Source organism: Chelon labrosus, assembly GCF_963514085.1.
Source record: "Chelon labrosus genome assembly, chromosome: 17".
Classification (NCBI taxonomy): Eukaryota; Metazoa; Chordata; class Actinopteri; order Mugiliformes; family Mugilidae; genus Chelon; species Chelon labrosus.
In genome coordinates this window covers 18,385,130-18,405,812 of record NC_140350.1, presented here as the reverse complement: position 1 = coordinate 18,405,812, position 20,683 = coordinate 18,385,130, and the positions used below count along the sequence as shown (strand labels likewise).

Genomic DNA, 20,683 nt, shown 5'->3' with positions numbered 1-20,683 from the left:
ATAGCCTGGCATGTCTAACGCAGTCGATAAGATTCTACACCAAAAGTTTAATGAATGATTGGCAGCGAGTTCTGATGAATCTTTGAGATTCACAGAGGAACTTTCTTCACTCTAATGATATGTATCTGTGCAAAAGACGGGCGGCGTAATTAGCTTTACACCAGTGTAAGTGGGTTTAGCCTTGCCAGATAAATCTTTTAACACGCTGACAAGGCTGCAGAAAAGATTGGCAATCAGCGGCGGTGAATCCCTCTCACATCCTCTCACATTTGCTATGAATCTGAAGCACAAAAGTATGGAGAAACAAAAGCAAAGAAAAGTCAGGCAATCTAACGTCTTAACGCTGCTCACCTTCTTCCGTGTCATCGGTCACCGGAGCCTTGCTGGACTGTCCGAGCCCCATGGCTGCTGCTCCTTCTCACAGGTTTTCCTCTTCTGCTCAGCTCAACTCAGCATCCAACGGCTCTCCCTCTGAGACGTACTCATAGCCCGGTCAACAATTAGCCACAAACACACACGCACACACACAAAGTCTCACGTACTGGATTCTGTTTTGCTGACTTGATCGGGTCTCAACTCTTAACTTTGTCACAGCCACGCATCATTGCACACACACTCAGAGTTAAGGACTAAAGATGCACACACACACACACACCACTACAGTGCAGGTTTGCAGTCTGTCTTCACTGGTGTTCAGATGAGCGCCGGCAAACGGACGACTCTTGCCAGCCGGGAGGAGGGAGGGTGATGTGTTAGTGGTTGTGACCCGCTGTTGACTGAGAGTCTAACCTGTGAGGGGAGGAAGGAAAACATGACACCATCAGCAGAATGACAGAAGGAGGGACAGAGAGAGAGAGAGGGAGAAAGAGAAAGAGGGAGGGAAGAAATTTTTTTCCGATGCTCAAAGGGAAGAAATAGTGGCATTAATGCCGAAATGTGCTTTGTTAGATTTACATAACCAAAGTGTGTTTCCCACCTCCCTTCTTCTTCTTCCTCTTTCATTTCTCCCTTCTTTCCTCCCGTCTGTCACTTATCCATTATTTAACTTTTATGTTTTTAATCAAAAGCCCACAGGAGCACTGTCTGCAGTGCATTTGTGATGAATGGCAGGATCCGCTTTCCCATTAAGAGCACAAAACTGGAGGCTTTTGATTTATAGTTTGATGCCGTTATGTACTGTAAATGGAATCCCTCAGGCTGCCCTCTTCAGGACGACAGATCTCATGAGTTACTACAAGAAACTCTGCTGTCTCATGAAGCAGAAAGTTGGCGTGAATTTGGGTTTTCGTTTCAGTGCAGGCATGTTGTTACACTTTCTGCAGTGTGGCGCCCACGGACAATTAGGATGAGGTGTATGAAACAAAAGTAAGTTTGAGTTGTTTAATGGCAAGAGAATACCCTGCAAAACCATAGCTCTGCTGTAGCTTCCTGTTAAAGTGATGGACATGTGATCTCATGCCTGAGTGAGTGAATGAACTGAGCTATGGGGTGCATCCGTGGCTTAAACAGGTAAACTCGCACAGTTATGGGGAATCCGTTAATGAATGTCATTCCAACACTGCACGATAAGGTCACAGCTGAATGTGAATGTCCCTCTTGGGTTAAATTAAATATTCAGAAACTATCGAGGGAAGCCGCAGTGCTGAAGCTCCCCGCAGAGGACATTGTGCTCGGAGCCCTTATCTGATCAAATGGGAGAACATGCGCTGAATAGAAAGTACCCCCCCACACACCCCAACCCCCCCACCTGCATCCATGCAGGGGCAGCTGCGGGCACCTACCTCTGAACGCTGCCGGCTAGTTGAGCATGGCACCATCTCTGGCTCGGTTTGCTGCAGAGATGCGATGCGAGAGGGGCGCAACAGTGCAGCTCAGAGCATCACTTGTCCGGTGTCCGGACGACGACGCACCGGGACACCTGCCACCCCGAGAGAAAAATAAATAAATAAAAAAATTTGAAACCGCATAGACGTGACTTGCGGGATGCGCCGACGGAGTGCAATGCGAAATCCCGTGCAGTGGTGCTTCTGGAGGACAAGAGATAAAGGGAGCCAACAAGGAGGTTTAGGGGGGAACTGCTCGGCGCGTCGCACTGATGAGAGACTGACCTCCACATCGCAGTCTGCGTTAATGGGCTGGCCACCAGCGTGCGTCTGGAGAGGCACGTTTCATAAGCCGCCCGGCTGATCCGCTGTAGCTCGGGCTGATGTTTCGCTTTGGCTGGCTTTCAAATCTTAAATAAATAAAAAATGTCCCTAAATCATCATTCCCCCCCTGAAAAAAAAATAAATAAAATATTCATTTTTTTTACATATGACCGAGAGAGCGATATCTTAAAAGTTTCTCCCGAGTCACAGTGGAAGTAGAGATTCAGGTTAAAGCAGTAAAATTATAACATTGTCAATGACATTTCCTCTTTTTATGCTACTGCGTTTATATCTGCAGGGAGTTCGCCTTTTGTTTTGTTTTTTTTGTTTTTTGTCTTTTTTCTAGTTGCCACCATGGAGTCAGAGGTCATGTTCAGCTTTAGAACAGCGCCCCCTGCAGTTCACATTGGGTTGCCACCTTGCTTAGCGGTTAAATGCATGGTAGGCAGTTTGCGGACGGGCCGCCTTAACCTGGCTCCCCAGGTGGAAGCCAGTCCCTTTATAGACTATCTGAGTGCGCTGCCTTTAATAGCCTTAAAAGTTATATGGAAATAGTAATTATGCACTGAGAGCAACAGGCGCTTATCTCTCCCAGTGTTCAGCCGTGAGTCTACATAGATAAAGTATTATAGTGTTCTATCTACGGTAGTTCTTTTCCCCAAGTATCAATTCGTGGTTAAATGGTCATACACGCAGTTTATAATGAATGTTTTAGGACTATCTTATAGGAGCAGCCTTTCTGGGTCACATCACTACGATTCTCCACTACACAGCAGTAGATCTGAGCATGAATGTTCACAGCACTTTTGTTTATATTTGACTGACACATTCCTCACTTACTTACTCTTATTATCGGTGTCCACTTTGAGCAAGGCTCTTAATCCTCTGCCCTTCACAGAGAGCTTCATTTCATCGGCTCTGAATGAGGGTTTGACTGGGACGCTACGTAAACGTGAAGCATAATAAAGATGTTCCTTAGGTGCAAATAAAAAGTCTTTAGTCCACTTTCCCTTTGTATAGTTACTTCTGAAGCCTTTACCAGCTAACAGTAAAACACATTCATCCATTACCAGGTCTGCACGGTCGCCCTGTCCCTTGATAACTGAGCAGGCCAAGGTCAAGAGGAGATTGGCTGTGTTCTGGGACTCGGCGATGAAAGATATGCTTGCAGTGTGCACCGCGCATTTTCTCCTTCTTTATGCCTCTCCATCATTCCAAGACACATTCAGTGTGGGTCATCCATCTTCATACAGAGGTAGGGGACAGACCTCCGACTCTCACGCTACTGAGGGTGGCGAGCATCACTCAGAACCAGGCCAGTCCCTTATTGGGCCCTTGGCTGCATCAGTAAGTGTGGACGTCTTTCAGGTGTGATGAGTGATGGCATGTGCTGTATCACACCTGGACAGAGACCGAGTTAAGAAACTTAACACGCAGGAGGCCACAGCATGTGTCCCTGTTTTGTTTTCTTTTTTGCCTGCAAAGAAGTTCAGTCATGTTTAGGTTCTTGTTATAGTGAATTTAGATTTTAAAAGAGCAAAGCCATACATTTCTTTTTCTTTTTTTAAACACAAGGAAGTGAGTAACCTGGACTGCGAAAGATGACGAGACTAGAATTCTGTGAAATTCGCCCCATCTAGTGGAGGAAAAAGAAATTACAGTGTAATATAAACCTGGTTTTATGGGAAATCTTTCACTTAAATGGTTAATACTCCTTTCTAAGTGTTCACACAATCCTTTTTTCCCCAATGCAAAAAATGCTTAATTATGGCAATTATATGTTTGGAAGTTTTAGCGGCTGTGTTTTATATGGCATTTGAGTTTTCCTAAAGAATATATGTGAAGTTTTACTAAAGAAACAGTAGTCACTTAATTTCTCCAAATTCATAAAACCTGATCCAGATAAACAGTGTTTTTTTAATATTTTTTTTTAATGTTATTGAATATATAACGGCTTAAAACAAGCTTTTAGTTAAGAAATGTAAGGCTATTTGTTTTTTTTTTTCATATTTTCTCAATTCTTATAGAATATTATGTATGTATTATGTGTTCGTTATAAAAATGGGAGTGAAGTGAAGCTGCGTCATCACTTCAATGCTCTCTAAACACCTTCTATCTCATATTAAAGTCCAACATTTAAACTATCCGGTCCCATCTGGGCACATACCATTACTAGTGAACTAACTCGTGTATTGCAAGGAAGAATATTCATTCATTCATTCATCTTCTGTACCCGCTTAATCCTGTTAAGGGTCGCGGGGGTCTTCTACTATAAAAAACCAAAACACACATCTGATTCAATTCAAGTACTATATTAGCAGGTGATCTTAAGGCTGTAGAAACACACTATCTGTGCCTTGTTTTGCAAATGATCATGCAGAACACATGCAAGCTTTTATACAATATTCTTGATAGTGTAGGTGGTGAATTTTTACACTTTTCTGGGTATTTGTACTAGAAAATGTTCAGAAGCTACCCCTTTTTTAGATAAAAGACTATTGATCCATCTGGGAATACTCCCTGCCCAGCATTTCAGCTGCAAAATTAAAGTCAAGTATACTTTCAGATACCATATTTTCACATGCTTTGTTTTAATTATTATTATTATTATTATTATTTACTTGGATCAAAGTACTGTATGTCTTCATGGTGACATCGCTACTCTCAGTTACTCAATTAAAAGATCTGAATATCTTCCTTAACTGCCCTCAGAGCTCCCTCATGTTACACAGAGGATCATCGGCTGTCATCCAGTTTCTTCACTTTCATAATAACTTTGGAGTAAACAAAGGGTGTGAAAAAAAAAAAAAATCTGTCTGCATGCATACGTGGCTGCATGTGTGCGTCGGTCACACAAACATAGGAAGGCTCTGTTAGTACAGTAGGTGTCTGGGACTGGGAGTCATGGGGATCTTTAACCGTTTGCTGCTTGTGTCGTCTCTGGTGCCGCTGGTGCTGAGCTACCCTTTCTACCCACCGACATGCTACACTAAGGTACTGTACATGGCACGGGAGCTCACCCAGTGGGCCGCAGAGCTGAAGATGGGCTATGAAACTGTAAGTCAGCTGTTGTATTGTCAACTTAAGATATTTTCTCTTTTCTCTCTGTGCATGAAGTAGACTTTATTTTAAAGTATTACTGTCTCCTGCTCTTCTGTTTCTGGTGCACTCTTTAGATGTGCATGTTTAATTTAGTTTAATTAAATCAGAAATGTGATTTTAATGAGCACACATTATGTTACCCTGATAAGGTCATGCTGACATGTTGAGATCTGCATCATATTAACAGCATATCGTTCTTTTCATCCAGAGTTACTGCATGTCACACATTCCAGATCTCTACCTTGATGTCCATGTAAGTATGACAGTGTCAAACTGACATTTATCTTTAGGATAATGTAGATATTATATATGACCTGCTATCTGTAGAAAAAACTGTTTTTTTTAATGGATGTTTATCTCTTACTCCCTGTTTTGAGTAACCCTCGAACTTACTCCAGTAACTATTGTGGTGTTTTGGCTGCCAATCTCAGCTGCTGTAAATCCTGCACAGAGACACTAATTGTTACTCATGAACAGAATGCCTGCGTGATGCACAAAATGAGGACCTACAGGTCTCTGATTGAAGGCTTGAGACAGCGCCGCTGTGCATACACCAGAGAAGTGAGGAAGCTGGGCGTCACCATGGGGCAGCTCCTCTACATCATGTCGGAGAAATGTCATGGGGTAAGACAAGAAAACATGTCTAAATAAGTGCAAGTTGTGTAATAAATATACACCGATCAGGCATAAGATTATGACCTAATACTGTGTAACAGTTGTGACTCATCAGAAAATGGACATGGGCCTTCTGAGGGTGTCCAGAATGTTGTGGGCCTTTGGGTCCTATGGGTTGAGGGGAGGGGCCTCTGTGGATCATCCCACAGATACTTGAACAGTTTGGGATCTAGTGAATTTGGAGGCCAGGTCAACACCTTGTGCTGTTCTTCATGTTTTTTTGAGTTGTTCCTAAAGCGTTTTTGTGTGTGTGCCTGTGTCAGGCTGCATCCTGCTGGGGATGGCTGCTGCCATCAAGCAGTATCATTGCTATAGGGTGGGTGGGTCTGGTCTGGTCTAGGTGGGTGGTACATATCTAAGTAACATCCACATGAATGAATGCCAGGTCCAATAGTTTTCCAGCAGAACACTGAATTGTCACAAGATGGTTAATGTTATTTACTTATCCTGTCAGGGGTTTTAATGTTGTGGCTAATCGGTGTAAATAAGTAAGTACCATCCCACCTGGTGGAGATTAAAGTGAGGTGAGTCAAACCGAAGCCTGACTTGAAACAAAAACACAGACAGCAGACTAGCACTGATGATGTGCATTCAAAATGACTGCAATCTAATGCGTCACTCAGTGGGTGATTTCACAGGGTTAAGCAGGGTTTACAGTGAAGATTATGGAAAGCGCTGTGTGCCCTGTGGAGTCACCTGATCTGGGAAGTCGGACACATCTGGACCTGGGTCTGTCCGTGCAGACCAGGTCGTGACGTCTCGACAAATACATTAAGCACCATTATGCACAGTGAATGGATCATATGGATGACCTTCTACTCTTTACAATGATTTGGGTTTTAATGCGCTGTAGGTTAAATGAGCTCACACATGTTCATTGGTTTCTGCTTTTAAAGGACTTGGTGTTCACAAGCAATGACTGTGCCGCCCTGGAGCGTAATCCCGCTGGACGCTGAAATGACAACACTCGTCCCTGCTTAAGGAGAGCGGAGACTTTCTCACTGATCATTCTTCAATCCTCTGTGATAATGATATAGTTTAAAATAGCAAGACGAATGATTGAGAGAGTTAAAGCTGATTTTGTACCATCATAAATTATCTTGTTTTGATTCCTGTAATGAGGCTTATCACCAACAACTGTAACATCTAAGTGCATTTTGTATAATAAAAATGATTAAAATGCCTTTTGTCTGTCTTATTTCCTTCAGCAGAAGATGGAAGTAAAGGGACAGAATAGTGTCAGACCAAGATTAAGATTTATTTATTGTTGAATGAATAGTATGCACCAGGCTATCTCCCTTTCATACATCAATTGATTAAAATGCTATGTCTATTAAGCTTTATTTTTGTCATATTGAAGGATTGTGCAAGTTCCTCTGCAGAGATTTTGACATGTCATAGCAGGAAGATGACATTAACAATAGCTCTGTTTTATATTCAAGCGCCCCAATAACTCGGGACAGCGGGATAGTGAGACAGCTGAGGCAGCTGAATGTGAAAAAAGCCTCTTGTTAGGTCCTCTGGGTATTTCATCCACCATCACTTAATGTTATGAGAATGAATCAAAATGATTTAAAGTCAGCAGTCATCTGAAGGTTTACAGAGAAAGCAAACACTCATCAGATTATCTACATCCTTTAAACCAAGACTGACAGTTTTGTAGTCATAGAGGCTATGCAGAGTAAACACATATACACAGATCAGCCATAACATTAAAACCACTGACAGGAGAAGTGAATAACATTGATCATCTTGTGACAATTTAATGTTCTGCTGGGAAATTTTTGGACCTGGCATTTGTGTGGATGTTATTTAGACCAGACCAGGCTCCCCCACCCCATAGCAATGACACTCTTTGATGGCAGCAGCCAGCCCCAGCAGGATGCAGCCTGACACAGACACAGACACACACACACAAAAACACTTTAGGAACAACTCAAACAAAACAACACAAGGTGTTGACCTGGCCTCCAAATTCACTAGATGCCAAACTGATCAAGTATCTGTGGGATGATCCACAGAGACCTCTCCCTTCAACCCATAGGACCCAAAGGCCCCCACTAACAACATCCTGTTGCCAGACACCACAGGACACCCTCAGAAGGCCCATGTCCATTCTCTGATGAGTCCCAACTGTTTTGGAGGCACAAGGGAGACCTACACAATATTAGGAAGGTGGTCATAATGTTATGCCTGATCGGTGTATATATACTGTATATATTTTGCATCCTGTTGAACTGAATATCATCAGATTTTGAGACTTTTGCTTGCTTTGAAGATTGAAATCACCTTGTGCTGTAAAGAAACGGACATTTTATGAATGAGAATAAACGAATAATCAGATTAATAAATAATGAAAATGTATGTAATGAAAATATATTGATTGCAGCCCTTTAAATTAATGGTTTACTGAGACTGTAGTGCAAGCCATTTTCCTTCCTCTTAAATATAGGATTAATTTACACAGGAAATTAAATGCAAAAATACGGTTATGGGGTTTATGAGTTAACCTCCTCACTTTAGTTCACTAGCTATTAAAGGTGCTCTATTCTGCTGCAACCTATAAATTGCACAACTTTCCCCGTACTCAGCGAATACATCCAAGGTATAAAAGGATCTGTCTGTGCTCCAGTTATACCTTTACAGTCATCCCATGCTCAGTGGCATTAATTTAAAGATTTATATAAGTTATTTACTACTTTAATATTATTTTAAATCTTTATTTTAAATTTCTAATCTTTCCTACCTTACTAAGTGCATGGAGTGAAATTCTTTAACACTACATTTATTAATAGGGAGCCAATGCAAGCATCCTGACATTGTGCTTGATGAAAAGCTGAAGCGGGACCTGTGGCCTGATGTTGTCAGGCTAGTATGAGACGGATAGCTACTACTCCGGCGTCCTCCTACCGTCCAAAGACATGCTCATTAGGTTCATTGGTGATTCTAAATTGTCCATAAGTGTAAGTGTGAGTGTGAATGGTTGTCTGTCTCTCTGTGTTAGCCCTGCGATAGACTGGCGACCTGTCCAGGGTGTACCCCGCCACCCAGGAATGAACTCCTCTGGTGTAACTCTCATATTGGTTGATGCTCTATATTCATATTAGTCATGTGAGTTTAACTGAACGCTAAAATAATGAGAAAGATTAGGTCAGAGAACTCCAAAATAGATTTCACTACAAATTATTACTGCCATTATGAATCCCAGGTCTCTATCTGAGTCATTATGATTGCATTCTTTTAAAATTTATACAGCATCTCCCTTCAGAATTACACTCTTTATTTACTGTCTCATTTGCATAACTCATTTTCTCCCCGAATTCTATGGAAGGATTAGCCAGACAATTAGCTGCAGAATGATCAATTATGGGCAGGAAGACTGGTGGCAGTGGGGTGATGTTAAGCTTTTCTTGCTCATCAGTCGAGCACTGAGCTGTTTAAATGCACTGGGTCTGCTGTGTTTTAACGGAAGACCTGCTCAGGAGTATTTGGTTTCATCCTGTTCTGTGATTAATGTTGGGTCACCTTGGCTGTCCAAACAAAGCCTCCTCCACATTGTTAGATGTTCTTGTCAAGGGTTTCATCACATGTTAATCTCCTGATGATAACAGGCTGCAGAAAAGAGACAAGCTCATGCAAGTCCGTGCAAGCCCGCAGAGGTTTCCATGTCACTGTACACCGATCAGGCATAACATTATGACCACCTTCCTAATATTGTGCAGGTCTCCCTTGTGCCTCCAAAACAGTCCTGACTCATCAGAGAATGGACATGGGCCTTCTGAGGGTGTCCTGTGGTGTCTGGAAACAGAATGTTGTTAGTGGGGGACCTTTGACGGGAGGGGCCTCTGTGGATCATCCCACAGATACCTGATCAGTTTGGGATCTAGTGAATTTGGAGGCCAGGTCTATACATTGTGCTGTTCTTCATGTTTTTTTTTGAGTTGTTCCTAAACCATTATTGTGTGTGTGCCTGTGTCAGGCTGCATCCTGCTGGGGATGGCTGCTGCCATCAAGGAGTGTCATTGCTATGGGGTGGGGGTGCCTGGTCTGGTCTAGGTGGGTGCTACATGTCTAAGTAACATCCACATGATTGAATGCCAGGTCCAGAAATTTCCCAGCAGAACACTGAATTATCACAAGATGGTCAATGTTAGGCTATTTACTTCTCCTGTTAGTGGTTTTAATGTTGTGGCTTATTGGTGTATGGTGCAGCTTAAATGTTTTTTGTGTGGCCTTCAGAAGTTTCTAGATTTCTGCAAAAAAATGAACATCAGCGGATTTTAACACAAGTCCTGAATGGAGACAAAGAGAACCCAGTCAAACTAAAATATTTTACTTTTGTGTTTGTTTATTCGTGTTTATTCAAGTAAATAAATGACTAAGCAAACCCTTGTTTTCAGTAACCAGTGTGACCCCTCTTCGTGCAGCAGCGACAGCAAGTAAACATTTCCAGTAACTGCTGATCAGTCGTAAAGCAGATATGTAGAAAATCCCGAAGGGCACAAAATGGATGATTGATGATGATTTGCTTAAAAGTTTTTATACAGCTGTAAGGATTAATGTCAAACCTCACTATTTCCTCCTGTGACTTGGTCTCATTCGTGCAGCTTTCCATGTTCTCCACAAGTTAACAGTAGAGGTCGCTGTGGCACTGCCTGCACAGTGGAAGGGCAACTTGGTTGAAACCATCATTCGAGCAGCGTAGTGTAAAACTGTACAACTACAAGTTAATGCATTTATTTTTTACTGGACTGTAAGATCCCCTCAACAAATCTGAGCATTATTTATTTTGTTTTGTAATTCAGAGAAAACATAGTAGTCACCTACTAAATATTAAAGAGAGGGAATGGGGTGTAAAAGCTGTAGATTCATGATAGAATAATGAACATTTCACTGCACAGCTGGATTCCACAGAGCTCCTGTGTGGTTGTTTTAATGACACAGCTGTTTAAGTTGTGGCAGGCGCCGCCGCTGCTGTCAGAGGACACGCCCAGCGGCACCAACCCGGAAATGAAGTCCTTTTTACCTCACCGGAGCTGCAATGACGAAGGCCCTCTCTGACTAAGGGACTACATTTCCATGACGGCAGCGGGCGCGTCGTTGAGTAACAAGGTGGGGCTATTTCGCTCTGTTTGAATCAACAAGTCGCGCAGGGCGAGAAGGCAGCCAGCTTCTCCATCGTCCTTCCACAGCGGCAGGTGGTCACCGCACCGCGCGTCCTGCAAAGCCCGTGAACTGGATTACGACATGTGTTCACCTCAGAGCCCGCAGAGTCCGGGGCTGAAATGGACGGAGTAAAATAACTTTTTTTTCGAACCAGATCACTTCTCCTTTTTTTCTTTCTTTTCTCTTCTCAAGGACGCGGAAAGTGAAGACTCTACATTTGATAAAGGTTTTTTGACGGGCTGCGCGTCTCATGCGCGCGTAACGCTCTCTGGTTAGAGATCTGAGCTTGTTGCGGATAGTTGTTTTTTGTATTTTTTTTGTTATAAAGTTGAAGCTGATACATCGTGAATAATGGCACTCGCCAGATTCAGCAAAATATTCCGTCTGCCCACTATTGAAATCAAAAAGAAAGTCAAGCAGTACGAGCACGTCCACCGGGACATCAATCCTAACGACATATGGGAAATTGTTGGCGAGCTGGGCGACGGCGCGTTTGGAAAGGTCTACAAGGTAATTTACAAAAACACGACACACCTGCAGACAGATCATACTTGCCCCTAGTTCTTAATTGTCCCACTATATTGATGACTTGCTCACCTGTTGCCTGTGGAATCTGATGTGTCTCAAACATCAATTTCCTTTTAAATTGGCGTTTCTCGGTCTCATTTATTTATATATTTACTTTACATATAATTTAAATATCTCTTCTGTGAATAGGACATATTCACATGCTCGGGGTGTGGACTGTTATTTTTATTTAATCACCTGTGGATGCTTTACCATCCCCATCATTGCTTTGACTATGACAAATATTCTAACTATGTGGTCGAGTCAGAGCTCCACTGTCACACAAAGTACGGTTGTTATTCAACTCTCAACTTTTGGGTATCAGGTTTTTGTTCCATCAGAAATGATTAATTGATGAATCATTGTAGGAATTTAAAACACAAGCATTTTGTGTTTATGACAACTACAGTTCCCTTGCTCCCCTGTGATCCATTATATGTAATCAAAAAAATGGAAGTTATGGTATGATTTATGATTTGTTTTCCTCCTCCTTGGAGTTGAACTTTGCTTGTCCATGTTAAACAGACCACTTGCATCTTGTACGATTGTCCAGTGCAGTCTCCTGTGAATGCAGCGTGTAGTCTGCCCACGGGGACAGCGAAAGCCCCTTTCATTAGTTCTTTCCATTCCTTCCAAACCTCTTTTGGCTCGGAGGAGGTATTTAATCTGGATCTGTTAGCTGGTCAGTCCCCTCTGCGAACCAGGGCACAGGCCCTCTGTGTCTGCACGACCCAGTGGAGCACAGTGGACGTCTTTGACACACTCTGGGGGCCCCGGTGGAAGAAGTGATGCTTCAGCTGAATTTTGCGCCTAACAGAAAATGCAGTCTTTTTGGAAGGACTCCGCCTTGTTTAGATATTTAGTTTTTACTGGACGGTGTACAAACACAGAGGGAGGTGGCAGGAATATGAAGTTTAAAACCTCTAAAACCAAAATTTTACCTTCATATTTAGCGCTTCGGTGGATGTAACTTGGCAATGTGGTCACACGTCTGAATTAAAGTTGCATAAATAGTCCTACAGTGTGTGTTTTGTGCGGAGTGAGCGTGTGAGTTTCTCTTTAGATAGACTGCTGATAATGCAGAAAGAAGAAGCAGTATACCATGAAAACAAATAATACTTTCAGTTTTCTTTTAAACACCAAAGAGACTTGTTGGAACTTTAATATGTAAACTCAAATGAAGCTCCAGAATATTCAAAACTAAGGCACAAATGTGACCGACACATTTAGTATGATTAAGCGCCACTTGAATAATTGGCAAGCTTTCTGAAACGCAATTCACCGTGTTTGCCTTTTCCCATCCAACTCTGAAGCATCTGCTTTGGCTTCTGCTTCCTCTCCTCGAGTGGGTTGGAGGAGGACAGCTCCACACCTGCAGCTGTCACATGGAGGGGAGGCAGGCGGAGAGAGTGGGAGCAGATGATGGCCATGAGAGGAAATGGTGGGACTGCGTCAGGGGACGACTTCATTTCGCAGCTCCCAAATCTCAAAATAATCAGCTCATCTGTGGGAGGGAAAGGCCTCGAGTGGTGAACTGCACATGTTTTCCGTTGTTAAAGTCTTCGAGAGAGCAGGCGTGAGCGGAGGAGGAGGTGGCTCGGTGTCACAAGTGAAATCAGCTGCCTTACAGACTGTTGGGGGGCAAATAAAAAGCAGGCTGTGTGTGTGTGTGACGGGCCACAGGAGTGTGAGATGCATCGATCAGGCGTAACATCATGACCATCTTCCTAATATTGTGTAGGTCTTCTTTGTGCCTCCAGAACAGTTGAGAGTGAGGGTGTCCTGGGGTGTCTGGCAACAGAATGTTGTTAGTGGGGGATTTTGGGTCCTGTGGGTTTGAAGAGAGGGGCCTCTGTGGATCATCCCACAGATACTTGATCAGTTTGAGATCTAGTGAATTTGGGGGCCAGGCCAACACCTTGTGCTGTTCTTCATGTTTTTTTTTAGTTGTTCCTAAAGCGCTTTTGTGTGTGTGCCTGTGTCAGGATGCATCCTGCTGGGGATGGCTGCTGCCATCAAGGAGTGTCATTGCTATTGGGTGGGGGTGCCTGGTCTGGTCTAGATGGGTGCTACATGTCTAAGTAACATCCACATGGATGAATGCCAGCTCCAAAAGTTTCCCAGCAGAACATTGTACTGTCACAAGATGGTCAGTGTTGTTTACTTCTCCTGTCTGTGGTCATAATGTTATGCTTGATCAGTGTAGATCATCTTTTAGATGTTTCTACATGGCACATGGTTAAGCAGCTGCTCTCGTGTCCGTCTTTGAGACTGAGCACAGAACTATTTAACTGTGCAGTGCTGGTACACGGAGAGAACACAGAGCTCCTGTCAGACTGATTCTCTAAAGGTTAATGTCACCGCCGGGAGAATAACAACTCGCTCGAGTGTTGAGGACAAATCAAGCTGCGCGAGTGTTTATACCGCAGGGACACGGTGAAAGAATGACCTCATAAAATTCAATAAAGTGCCTCTGTTATCAAATATGTCCCGCTGTACTTTTGGACTCTTAACCCGGTTTCTGCTTCAGATGAGTGCCCCTCGAGGAACTTGAGGGCTTACGTGAATGAATGTTGTGGCTGATCTCCGTCATAAAATATTGCATTTTTTTGTGAAACTGCTCCCTGGATGGAATGTGACCACAAAGAAAGTAACATGTTGTTGTTTCATGAGGTTAAAGTTTCACTCTCCGCCAGCAGGTTAACAGTGATATATGGTAGGGTAAACGGAGAAGACAACTGTGAGCCAGTGTTTGTAAGAGTGTTTACAGATAGCTGGGACATGCTGCCATATACGAAGGCCAGGAGCTAATTTGAGAAATGTAGCTTCACACTGACACAGTGTGGTTTTTGAGGTCAGACCACAATGGAACTGTCTCAGCTTAAGTCTGTCATAATCGTCTACTCTAATAAAACTTTATTGTTATTGTTTACTCGGACTTGCCAGAGTTTGGATTCAATTTGAACACTTTTAAATTAACGGCATCATTTCTGAAGACCAATCTGTGCTCCTTTTAGATTCAAACTACACTTTTCATCCATTTTCTTCATTCACATTTAATCTTGTTTTAAGTGCATCTCGTAAACCACCTACACACCGCGACACGTCTGTTTCTCTAAAGACTTCTCACCCTCGGTGCAGCCCCTTATGCCTCTCGCATACTTAGTCATGACAAGAGAATGTTTGACTTCCTGTACATCCAGTATGTCAAAGGATGCTTTCTTTGTTTGGTCAATGCATGCTTGCACTTGTTGGATAAGAGCCTGCATGTGTGCGTGTGGCCGCAGCTGAAGCATGAAACGGAGGAGTTGCATGGTTCCTCTCACTAATTAATGAGCCACGTGCCGCTGAACACACTGCCCTGCTGCTGCTGCTGCTGCTGCTGCTGAAATGTTTCCATAGAGACGCGCAGGCCGTAGGGTTACGCACCGTCAAATTCCCATTGTGGGATTAAAACCACAGTGAATCTTGTCCCAGCTGATCTTAAGTGTAAGAGACGGTGCGCTAAGCCCGGGCTTTAACTGCGGTATGGCAAGTTTGTGTAACCTCCTGTGCAAGTGTTGAAAAGTTCAAAATGGGAAAATGATTTAACCTGCGTAGTTTCTTTGGGTTATTATTAAATGAGTGTGGTATGGGGAAGTCAAGGTGTTTGATAAGTGTCGTCATTTACCAGCCAAGATGTTCAAGAGAGCCAAATAATAAAACAATAAAAGTGTTGTTTTCTTTTAGTTTACAGTGTCCCGCAGTGACCGATATCGGAACGAGCGAAAAAACGCTCCGAATGTCACTGACGCTCGAGTGAAAGCGAAACAAACTGGGTGGGTGAGTGGGTAGGGGCGCAGGTTGCAACATCCTCTTTGTGAAAGAAAACCACACGGTTCATGTGAAATGCTGAACTCATAACGATAAAGAATATGGCAGTGCCACCAAAAGCCACGCGTAAGTGGGACTGTCGTCACTGCTCTTCAGGGTTTTTCCTGGGCCTAATCTGAGGGAGCAGCTGGACACACGGCGACTGATAAGAGCCCTGCTGCGTGGGTGCGGGCCCAGCATGGCAGGAGTCCCTGTCATCCTTGTGACGACACAGTTGCTAGCACTTACAAGACGCCTGATGTACAGATCTACATGAGAATTTATGATGCAGTGTGGAGTTCCGTCTTAGACCACTCTAAGATCAGTGCAAGAAGCAGGTTGCACACTTACAGTCAGAGAAACATTTAGTGGCTTGGTTTTACCATTTTGTTCGCCATGCTTGTTGTTTAGATGTGTTTTGACACGCTCCTTTTGAATTATTGTTCGTAATCGTGTAAGTTACGTGAAGTTACATCAGTTCTAGGTGGAGTTAAACCAAGTGTTTTGTCATCTTGGAATGCCTGTCTGAGCTTGGCTTTAGTAGCTCATGCTCGGAAATGTGTGTGTGCTAACCCCCGAGTCTGCTGTTACCTGCTTTGTGTGGGCTGTACTCAGGAAGCGTGTCTTGTCTGTCATCAGATTCGTGGTTTTGAAGGCCTCGCATGTTTATGAATAAATAAAAAAAAAAAAAAAGAAGAAACCAGTGTAGCTCGGGTTAGTTTTCTTTTAGGCTGACTGCGGTGTGTCAGAACTTCCTACCCCTCTGGCCTGCTTTGCTTTTGTGACTTGTTACTTCAAGGTTAAATGCAGGACATTTCACAATGTTTGAAGACTCTCACATCCTAAAAAGACTTGTTGCTTCATGGTGTGTGTGGCTCGGGTTTAACCTTTAGCTCTGTTGTGAGCTTCACGCACAGTTATAGTGCACACAAGCTGGGGGAGAGTAGAAGTAGAGTAGAAGAAGAAATGCCAAGGAGTCTTAAGTTTTGCCTGCATTTTCTGCAAGACCCACTGCTACATACATTATTTTATCTCTTTTAAAGGTGTAGAAGTGTTCCTCTTATGTCTAGGGAAGAGGTAAGCTCTGCAGCCTTTAAATAGCATTTTAGTAACGTTCCTGCACAGATAAATACAATCTTAAGGGTTGAGTTAATAGTGGCGTCTCTTTTTTTTTTTTTTATTATTATTTTTTTTAACAGTATTTCGTGTTTGATTGATTATTTCCTGAGTAATTTCTGTAGTTTTCTTCACAATTTGCATACAACAACCACAACAGCCTTCACCAAGAAGTTATGAAGGCTTGTATGTTGCCCGTGAGGTGAATTCCAGGGCAAAAAATGATCAAACTCCCCCTACTTTTTAACTTCTGTAAGCAAATATAAGTATTTGACCGCGACACAAATGAACATATTTTTGACTAACCTCAGAATATAAATAGGCACATGAATGGCGTGATTTAGTAGTCATTTAGTGCATGACTCAAACTGAAATTGTTAAAGGGGTGGGGGACAAAATTATGACAAAGAAGTGAATCCCCAGCAAAATTTACTCCTTCAGAGATTTAGTTCTATTTTATAAATGTGACACTTTAAACACAGCTGTAATAGAACAGATGCCTTGTTCAGTTTCTGCTCTAAAAGAAAGACATCGGTCACATATCAGTTCAGCATGCTTTGCTTCCTCCGAATGGGAGGTCATCGCTTCCTGAGCTGCCGCCTGTCAGAGGTTATGTCGGAGCTGAGAGCCACATTCCTGCTCGGAGACGCGTAAGGAGAGTCTACAGAGGAGCGGCTGGTTGCAGGTTTATGATAGGGCAAAGGTCTAACACACATGCATTCCCTTGATGGGATGGTAGTGTGTGTTTTGCAGAGACTATAGCACGAGTCGGAAAAAAACACGTCAGCATGTGGTACCCTCATTCAACCTGGAGGTGACTGACCCCAGAGAAAGTTCTCTGTGTTGTCGGTCACAGGAGGTCACCTGGTGCTTCGTCGCGATGATTACTTCTCTTTTTTTTTTCTCCTTACAGTCTAAATGAACAAATATACTTTTAAAAAAAGCTGATTGTTTAATATTCATATTTGTTTGAACTTGATGCCTTACCTGGGGTGCTATTAAGCCCTGAGCTTTCAAGCCAACACGCCCAGAGTAATCATTAATATGTGAGTCAACACAACATTGTATCCTAAGTAATTATTTTCCACCTCGACTCATTTTTAAAAGACTTGGCGCGTGTGTCCGAATAATAAACGGCACACATGTGGGGGAGACTGGAAGCACACGCTTTTATGTGCGTGTTTACTTTGTCTATCAGCACCTACAGCGTGTTTGTATGCTGGCACATGAGCCGCTAACATCTGCTTGCTTTCTGAAGCTTTTGTCAAGCAGCAGCCTCATACAGTCACCAGAAAACAGACTGATACATGTACATATGACAAACGGGGGGAGACGGTCACGCAGGGTTGACGGACAAATTTGTTGAGGTGCGGCAGACGGTAAGGGAGTGGGGTAGAGAGGTAAACAGTCTGAAGACTTCCGGATATTTATTTAGAGCAATCTGTCAGTCATTACCGAGTCAAGTTGTAAATGGAGATGGAACTACTGTAACGGGATGAAAAACAAGATGTGGGCTGTTAAAGCTACAATGCAGAGCTTCCCCCTTCAGGCGCTGAGGTACAATGACACCCTTAGTGTAATCACTCTGTGATATACCGATCAGCCACAACATTATGACCATGGACAGGCGAAGTAAATAACATTGAACATCTTGCGACAATACAATATTCTTCTGGGAAACTTTTGGACCTGGCATGCATTTGTGTGGATGTTACTTAGACATGTACCACCCACCTAGATCAGACCATGCACCCCCACCCCATAGCAATGACACTCCTTGATGGCAGCAGCCCAACCCTCCTTGGATGCTTTGGTGAATTCGTAGAACTCAAGTTACATCTATAACCCTTGTTTCTTTGTCGTGACTCCACTGTACCACTTCTTGCTGTAGGCTACTTGATGGCCATGGCTACTGTTACTCCCCTCCTCGCCCTACAAGTGTTAATTGCACACTTCTGTAAAATGCATCGCTAGTGCGCAAGCGCAGATGTCGGGACATAAAGCAGCAGAAAACTCCGGTATACTCCTCAACACCGTTTTAGATTTAGCAGGCACATGAAGTCAAATGCCACAAATGTGATAGTTAAATGTTCTCGAATGCTTAACATTCCAGTAAACTGCATGTCTTGTGGTAGTAGACGTTGGATCTGACATGACAATCTTCAGATTACTAAATAATGTAAATAAATAATTCTTAGTTGCAACCTGATCAGTTTAAAAGCCTGTAATCTGAGTAATACCTCAGTTCAGAGGGCTGTTGAGATGCTTTTTAATCAGATAAGTGTGGAATTTCTTGGACTCTAGTTCATAGAATAACGGATGCTTCATGATTTTTGCCAGTGCTGTACGTTCGAACCCTACAAGAGCCAGACTGTGTCTGTTTTTCTGCTAATTTGCTCCTATAAATGGGCACGCAGAGAGCTAGTGAGACAAACCACAAGACAGAGAAGAAACAAGTCCTTCTGATCGAAACCATGGAAACCAGAACCAAACAAACCCCAAGACTGTTGTTTTCCTCTAGAGTTAAAGAGAATGTAGGATCTGAAACAGTAAGCCGTTGTTTTCTCTTGGGAAGGCTATGGCAGCTACAGGACGGGGTTAACCATGTTTCTTCTCCCTCAGGATTGTGGTTGTGCATTTCGTAATAATTCACACTGTTTTCCATATGACTCCGACATCTGGCATCTGTGTGTGCTTTTTCAGTTTGTTTCCTTGTCACTTGGCTATGTCACGCGTAAATATGTTTACTCTGTAACTCTATAAATGCTGTTACATGTTTGGGTATTTGATCAATACTGCAGTAGTCTATCACGCAAAATATGCCGCTCCCGTCTTTTCATTGAAGTCGGTTGAAACTGGTTGCACCCGAATTTGTTTTTCCATGCTTGTGCAGAAATTGAGCACGTGCAATATGGAGACAGTTTTAAGTAAGGTCAGCTTCCTACTGCGTCCTTGTTTCGTATAAATAAGAACATGCACAAACATCCCCTTACACTGGTGCACTGAGGTCATGCCAATTCGCAGGAAGTCGGGGGGTTGTCCCAGGCGAGACGCAATGAGGTGTTTCAGTGTTATTTCCTCTCTGTGGAATGTATACAGATGGCAAGGTGCACACATAAACAAACACACGTGTTTATATGCTGTACTTGAGGACCCCCATTGACGTCATGCCGTTTCTCCACCCTGCGCAGAAAGAAAGCACCGCATGAGGCTCAGTTCTTTCGGTCTGCCCATTTTGCCCCCCCACCCCCAACCATCTGAAGGCCAGAGACACATTCCTCAGGCTTGTTCCCACTGAGATGTGAAGGTGCATGTGTGTGAGAGGGAACGGGAGACAGGGAGAATGCCCTTTTGCAGTGGGTCACAGGGCTTGGTCATGGAAAATAAAGACCATGGAACAGGGGTTGAAGTTTGAAAATGGAAGTTTGAGTTTGATCTTAAGTAGAATCTTAAGGCTGAAAATACGTCTTGAAGCCAGGCCTTGACAGGGAAGAAAGATGTGCAATAATAAATTGCTCGGGTACTTTTTTACAAGACAATGAGAGTTTCTGGATGCTGAGGATGCCGTTAGCTTTTCTGGAGATTCTGCTCATGTTGTGTGTATTTTTTTTTGCAATAGGACATTTAGGGACAAGACAAAACCTCCGTCTGAGCCTGGTATTGCGTGTATTCTGCATGGTAAATCTGTGACAATCTGGCTTCACACAATAGAAGTCCAAATTGTGTGCTTCTCTTTAACCAGGACTTGAAATTTTCTTGAGCATGGTAGTACAATTAATCCGGTGCCAGCAAATTTTAAAAAGTTAAAACGTGCAGAGCCTTTTTCTTTGATAGGGATGGCAGACATTACAGATTAGAGAAGGGCGTATATGCCAGTAAGTCTGACTATTGCAACCCCAGAGGCTGAGTGTTGTTGCGGGGAGCGGCGATGTTAGGAGAGGAGTGAAAGTGTCTGGTGTCTCACTGTTTACTGTTGAGGCTTGTTAACTGGCCGACTGACGGTTTGATGGCAGGAGGAGACGTCCTGTTGACTCACACCGTAGGTTACTCCGGCGGGG

General features: G+C 43.2%; 3 protein-coding genes across 3 annotated transcripts in view; 2 read left to right on the top strand and 1 right to left on the bottom strand.

The window, feature by feature from the left end:
• The window catches only part of stk32a (serine/threonine kinase 32A), a gene marked incomplete at its 5' end in the record, with an annotated part of 54,852 nt that extends 54,449 nt beyond the window's left edge, over positions 1 to 403 (bottom strand). Inside the window, one exon of the mRNA XM_084564834.1 lies at positions 352 to 403. Coding sequence (XP_084420960.1) covers positions 352 to 403 — 52 coding nt within the window. The remainder of the gene's footprint in view (positions 1 to 351) is intronic.
• Positions 404 to 4,982: 4,579 nt separating this feature from the next.
• cytl1 (cytokine like 1) lies at positions 4,983 to 7,099 on the top strand. The gene is made up of 4 exons (XM_084564176.1): positions 4,983 to 5,204; positions 5,458 to 5,502; positions 5,727 to 5,873; positions 6,821 to 7,099. Exons 1-4 carry the CDS (start codon positions 5,052 to 5,054, stop codon positions 6,878 to 6,880), a joined length of 405 nt encoding a protein of 134 aa, XP_084420302.1. The 5' UTR covers positions 4,983 to 5,051; the 3' UTR covers positions 6,881 to 7,099.
• A 3,921-nt stretch (positions 7,100 to 11,020) lies between these two features.
• The window catches only part of stk10 (serine/threonine kinase 10), a 41,227-nt gene continuing 31,564 nt past the window's right edge, over positions 11,021 to 20,683 (top strand). The window contains exon 1 of the mRNA XM_084564230.1: positions 11,021 to 11,600. Within this exon, the coding sequence (XP_084420356.1) occupies positions 11,442 to 11,600 (159 nt within the window). The 5' untranslated portion in view covers positions 11,021 to 11,441. The remainder of the gene's footprint in view (positions 11,601 to 20,683) is intronic.

What these genes read in the sequence shown, in the direction of transcription:
- cytl1 (XM_084564176.1), top strand. Translation starts at nt 5,052, where the DNA reads ATGGGGATCTTTAACCGTTTGCTGCTTGTGTCGTCTCTGGTGCCGCTG. An exon ending in TGAAGATGGGCTATGAAACT is followed by an intron (nt 5,205 to 5,457) that starts GTAAGTCAGCTG and finishes CTTTTCATCCAG; the next exon opens with AGTTACTGCATGTCACACAT. An exon ending in TGTCGGAGAAATGTCATGGG is followed by an intron (nt 5,874 to 6,820) that starts GTAAGACAAGAA and finishes CTGCTTTTAAAG; the next exon opens with GACTTGGTGTTCACAAGCAA.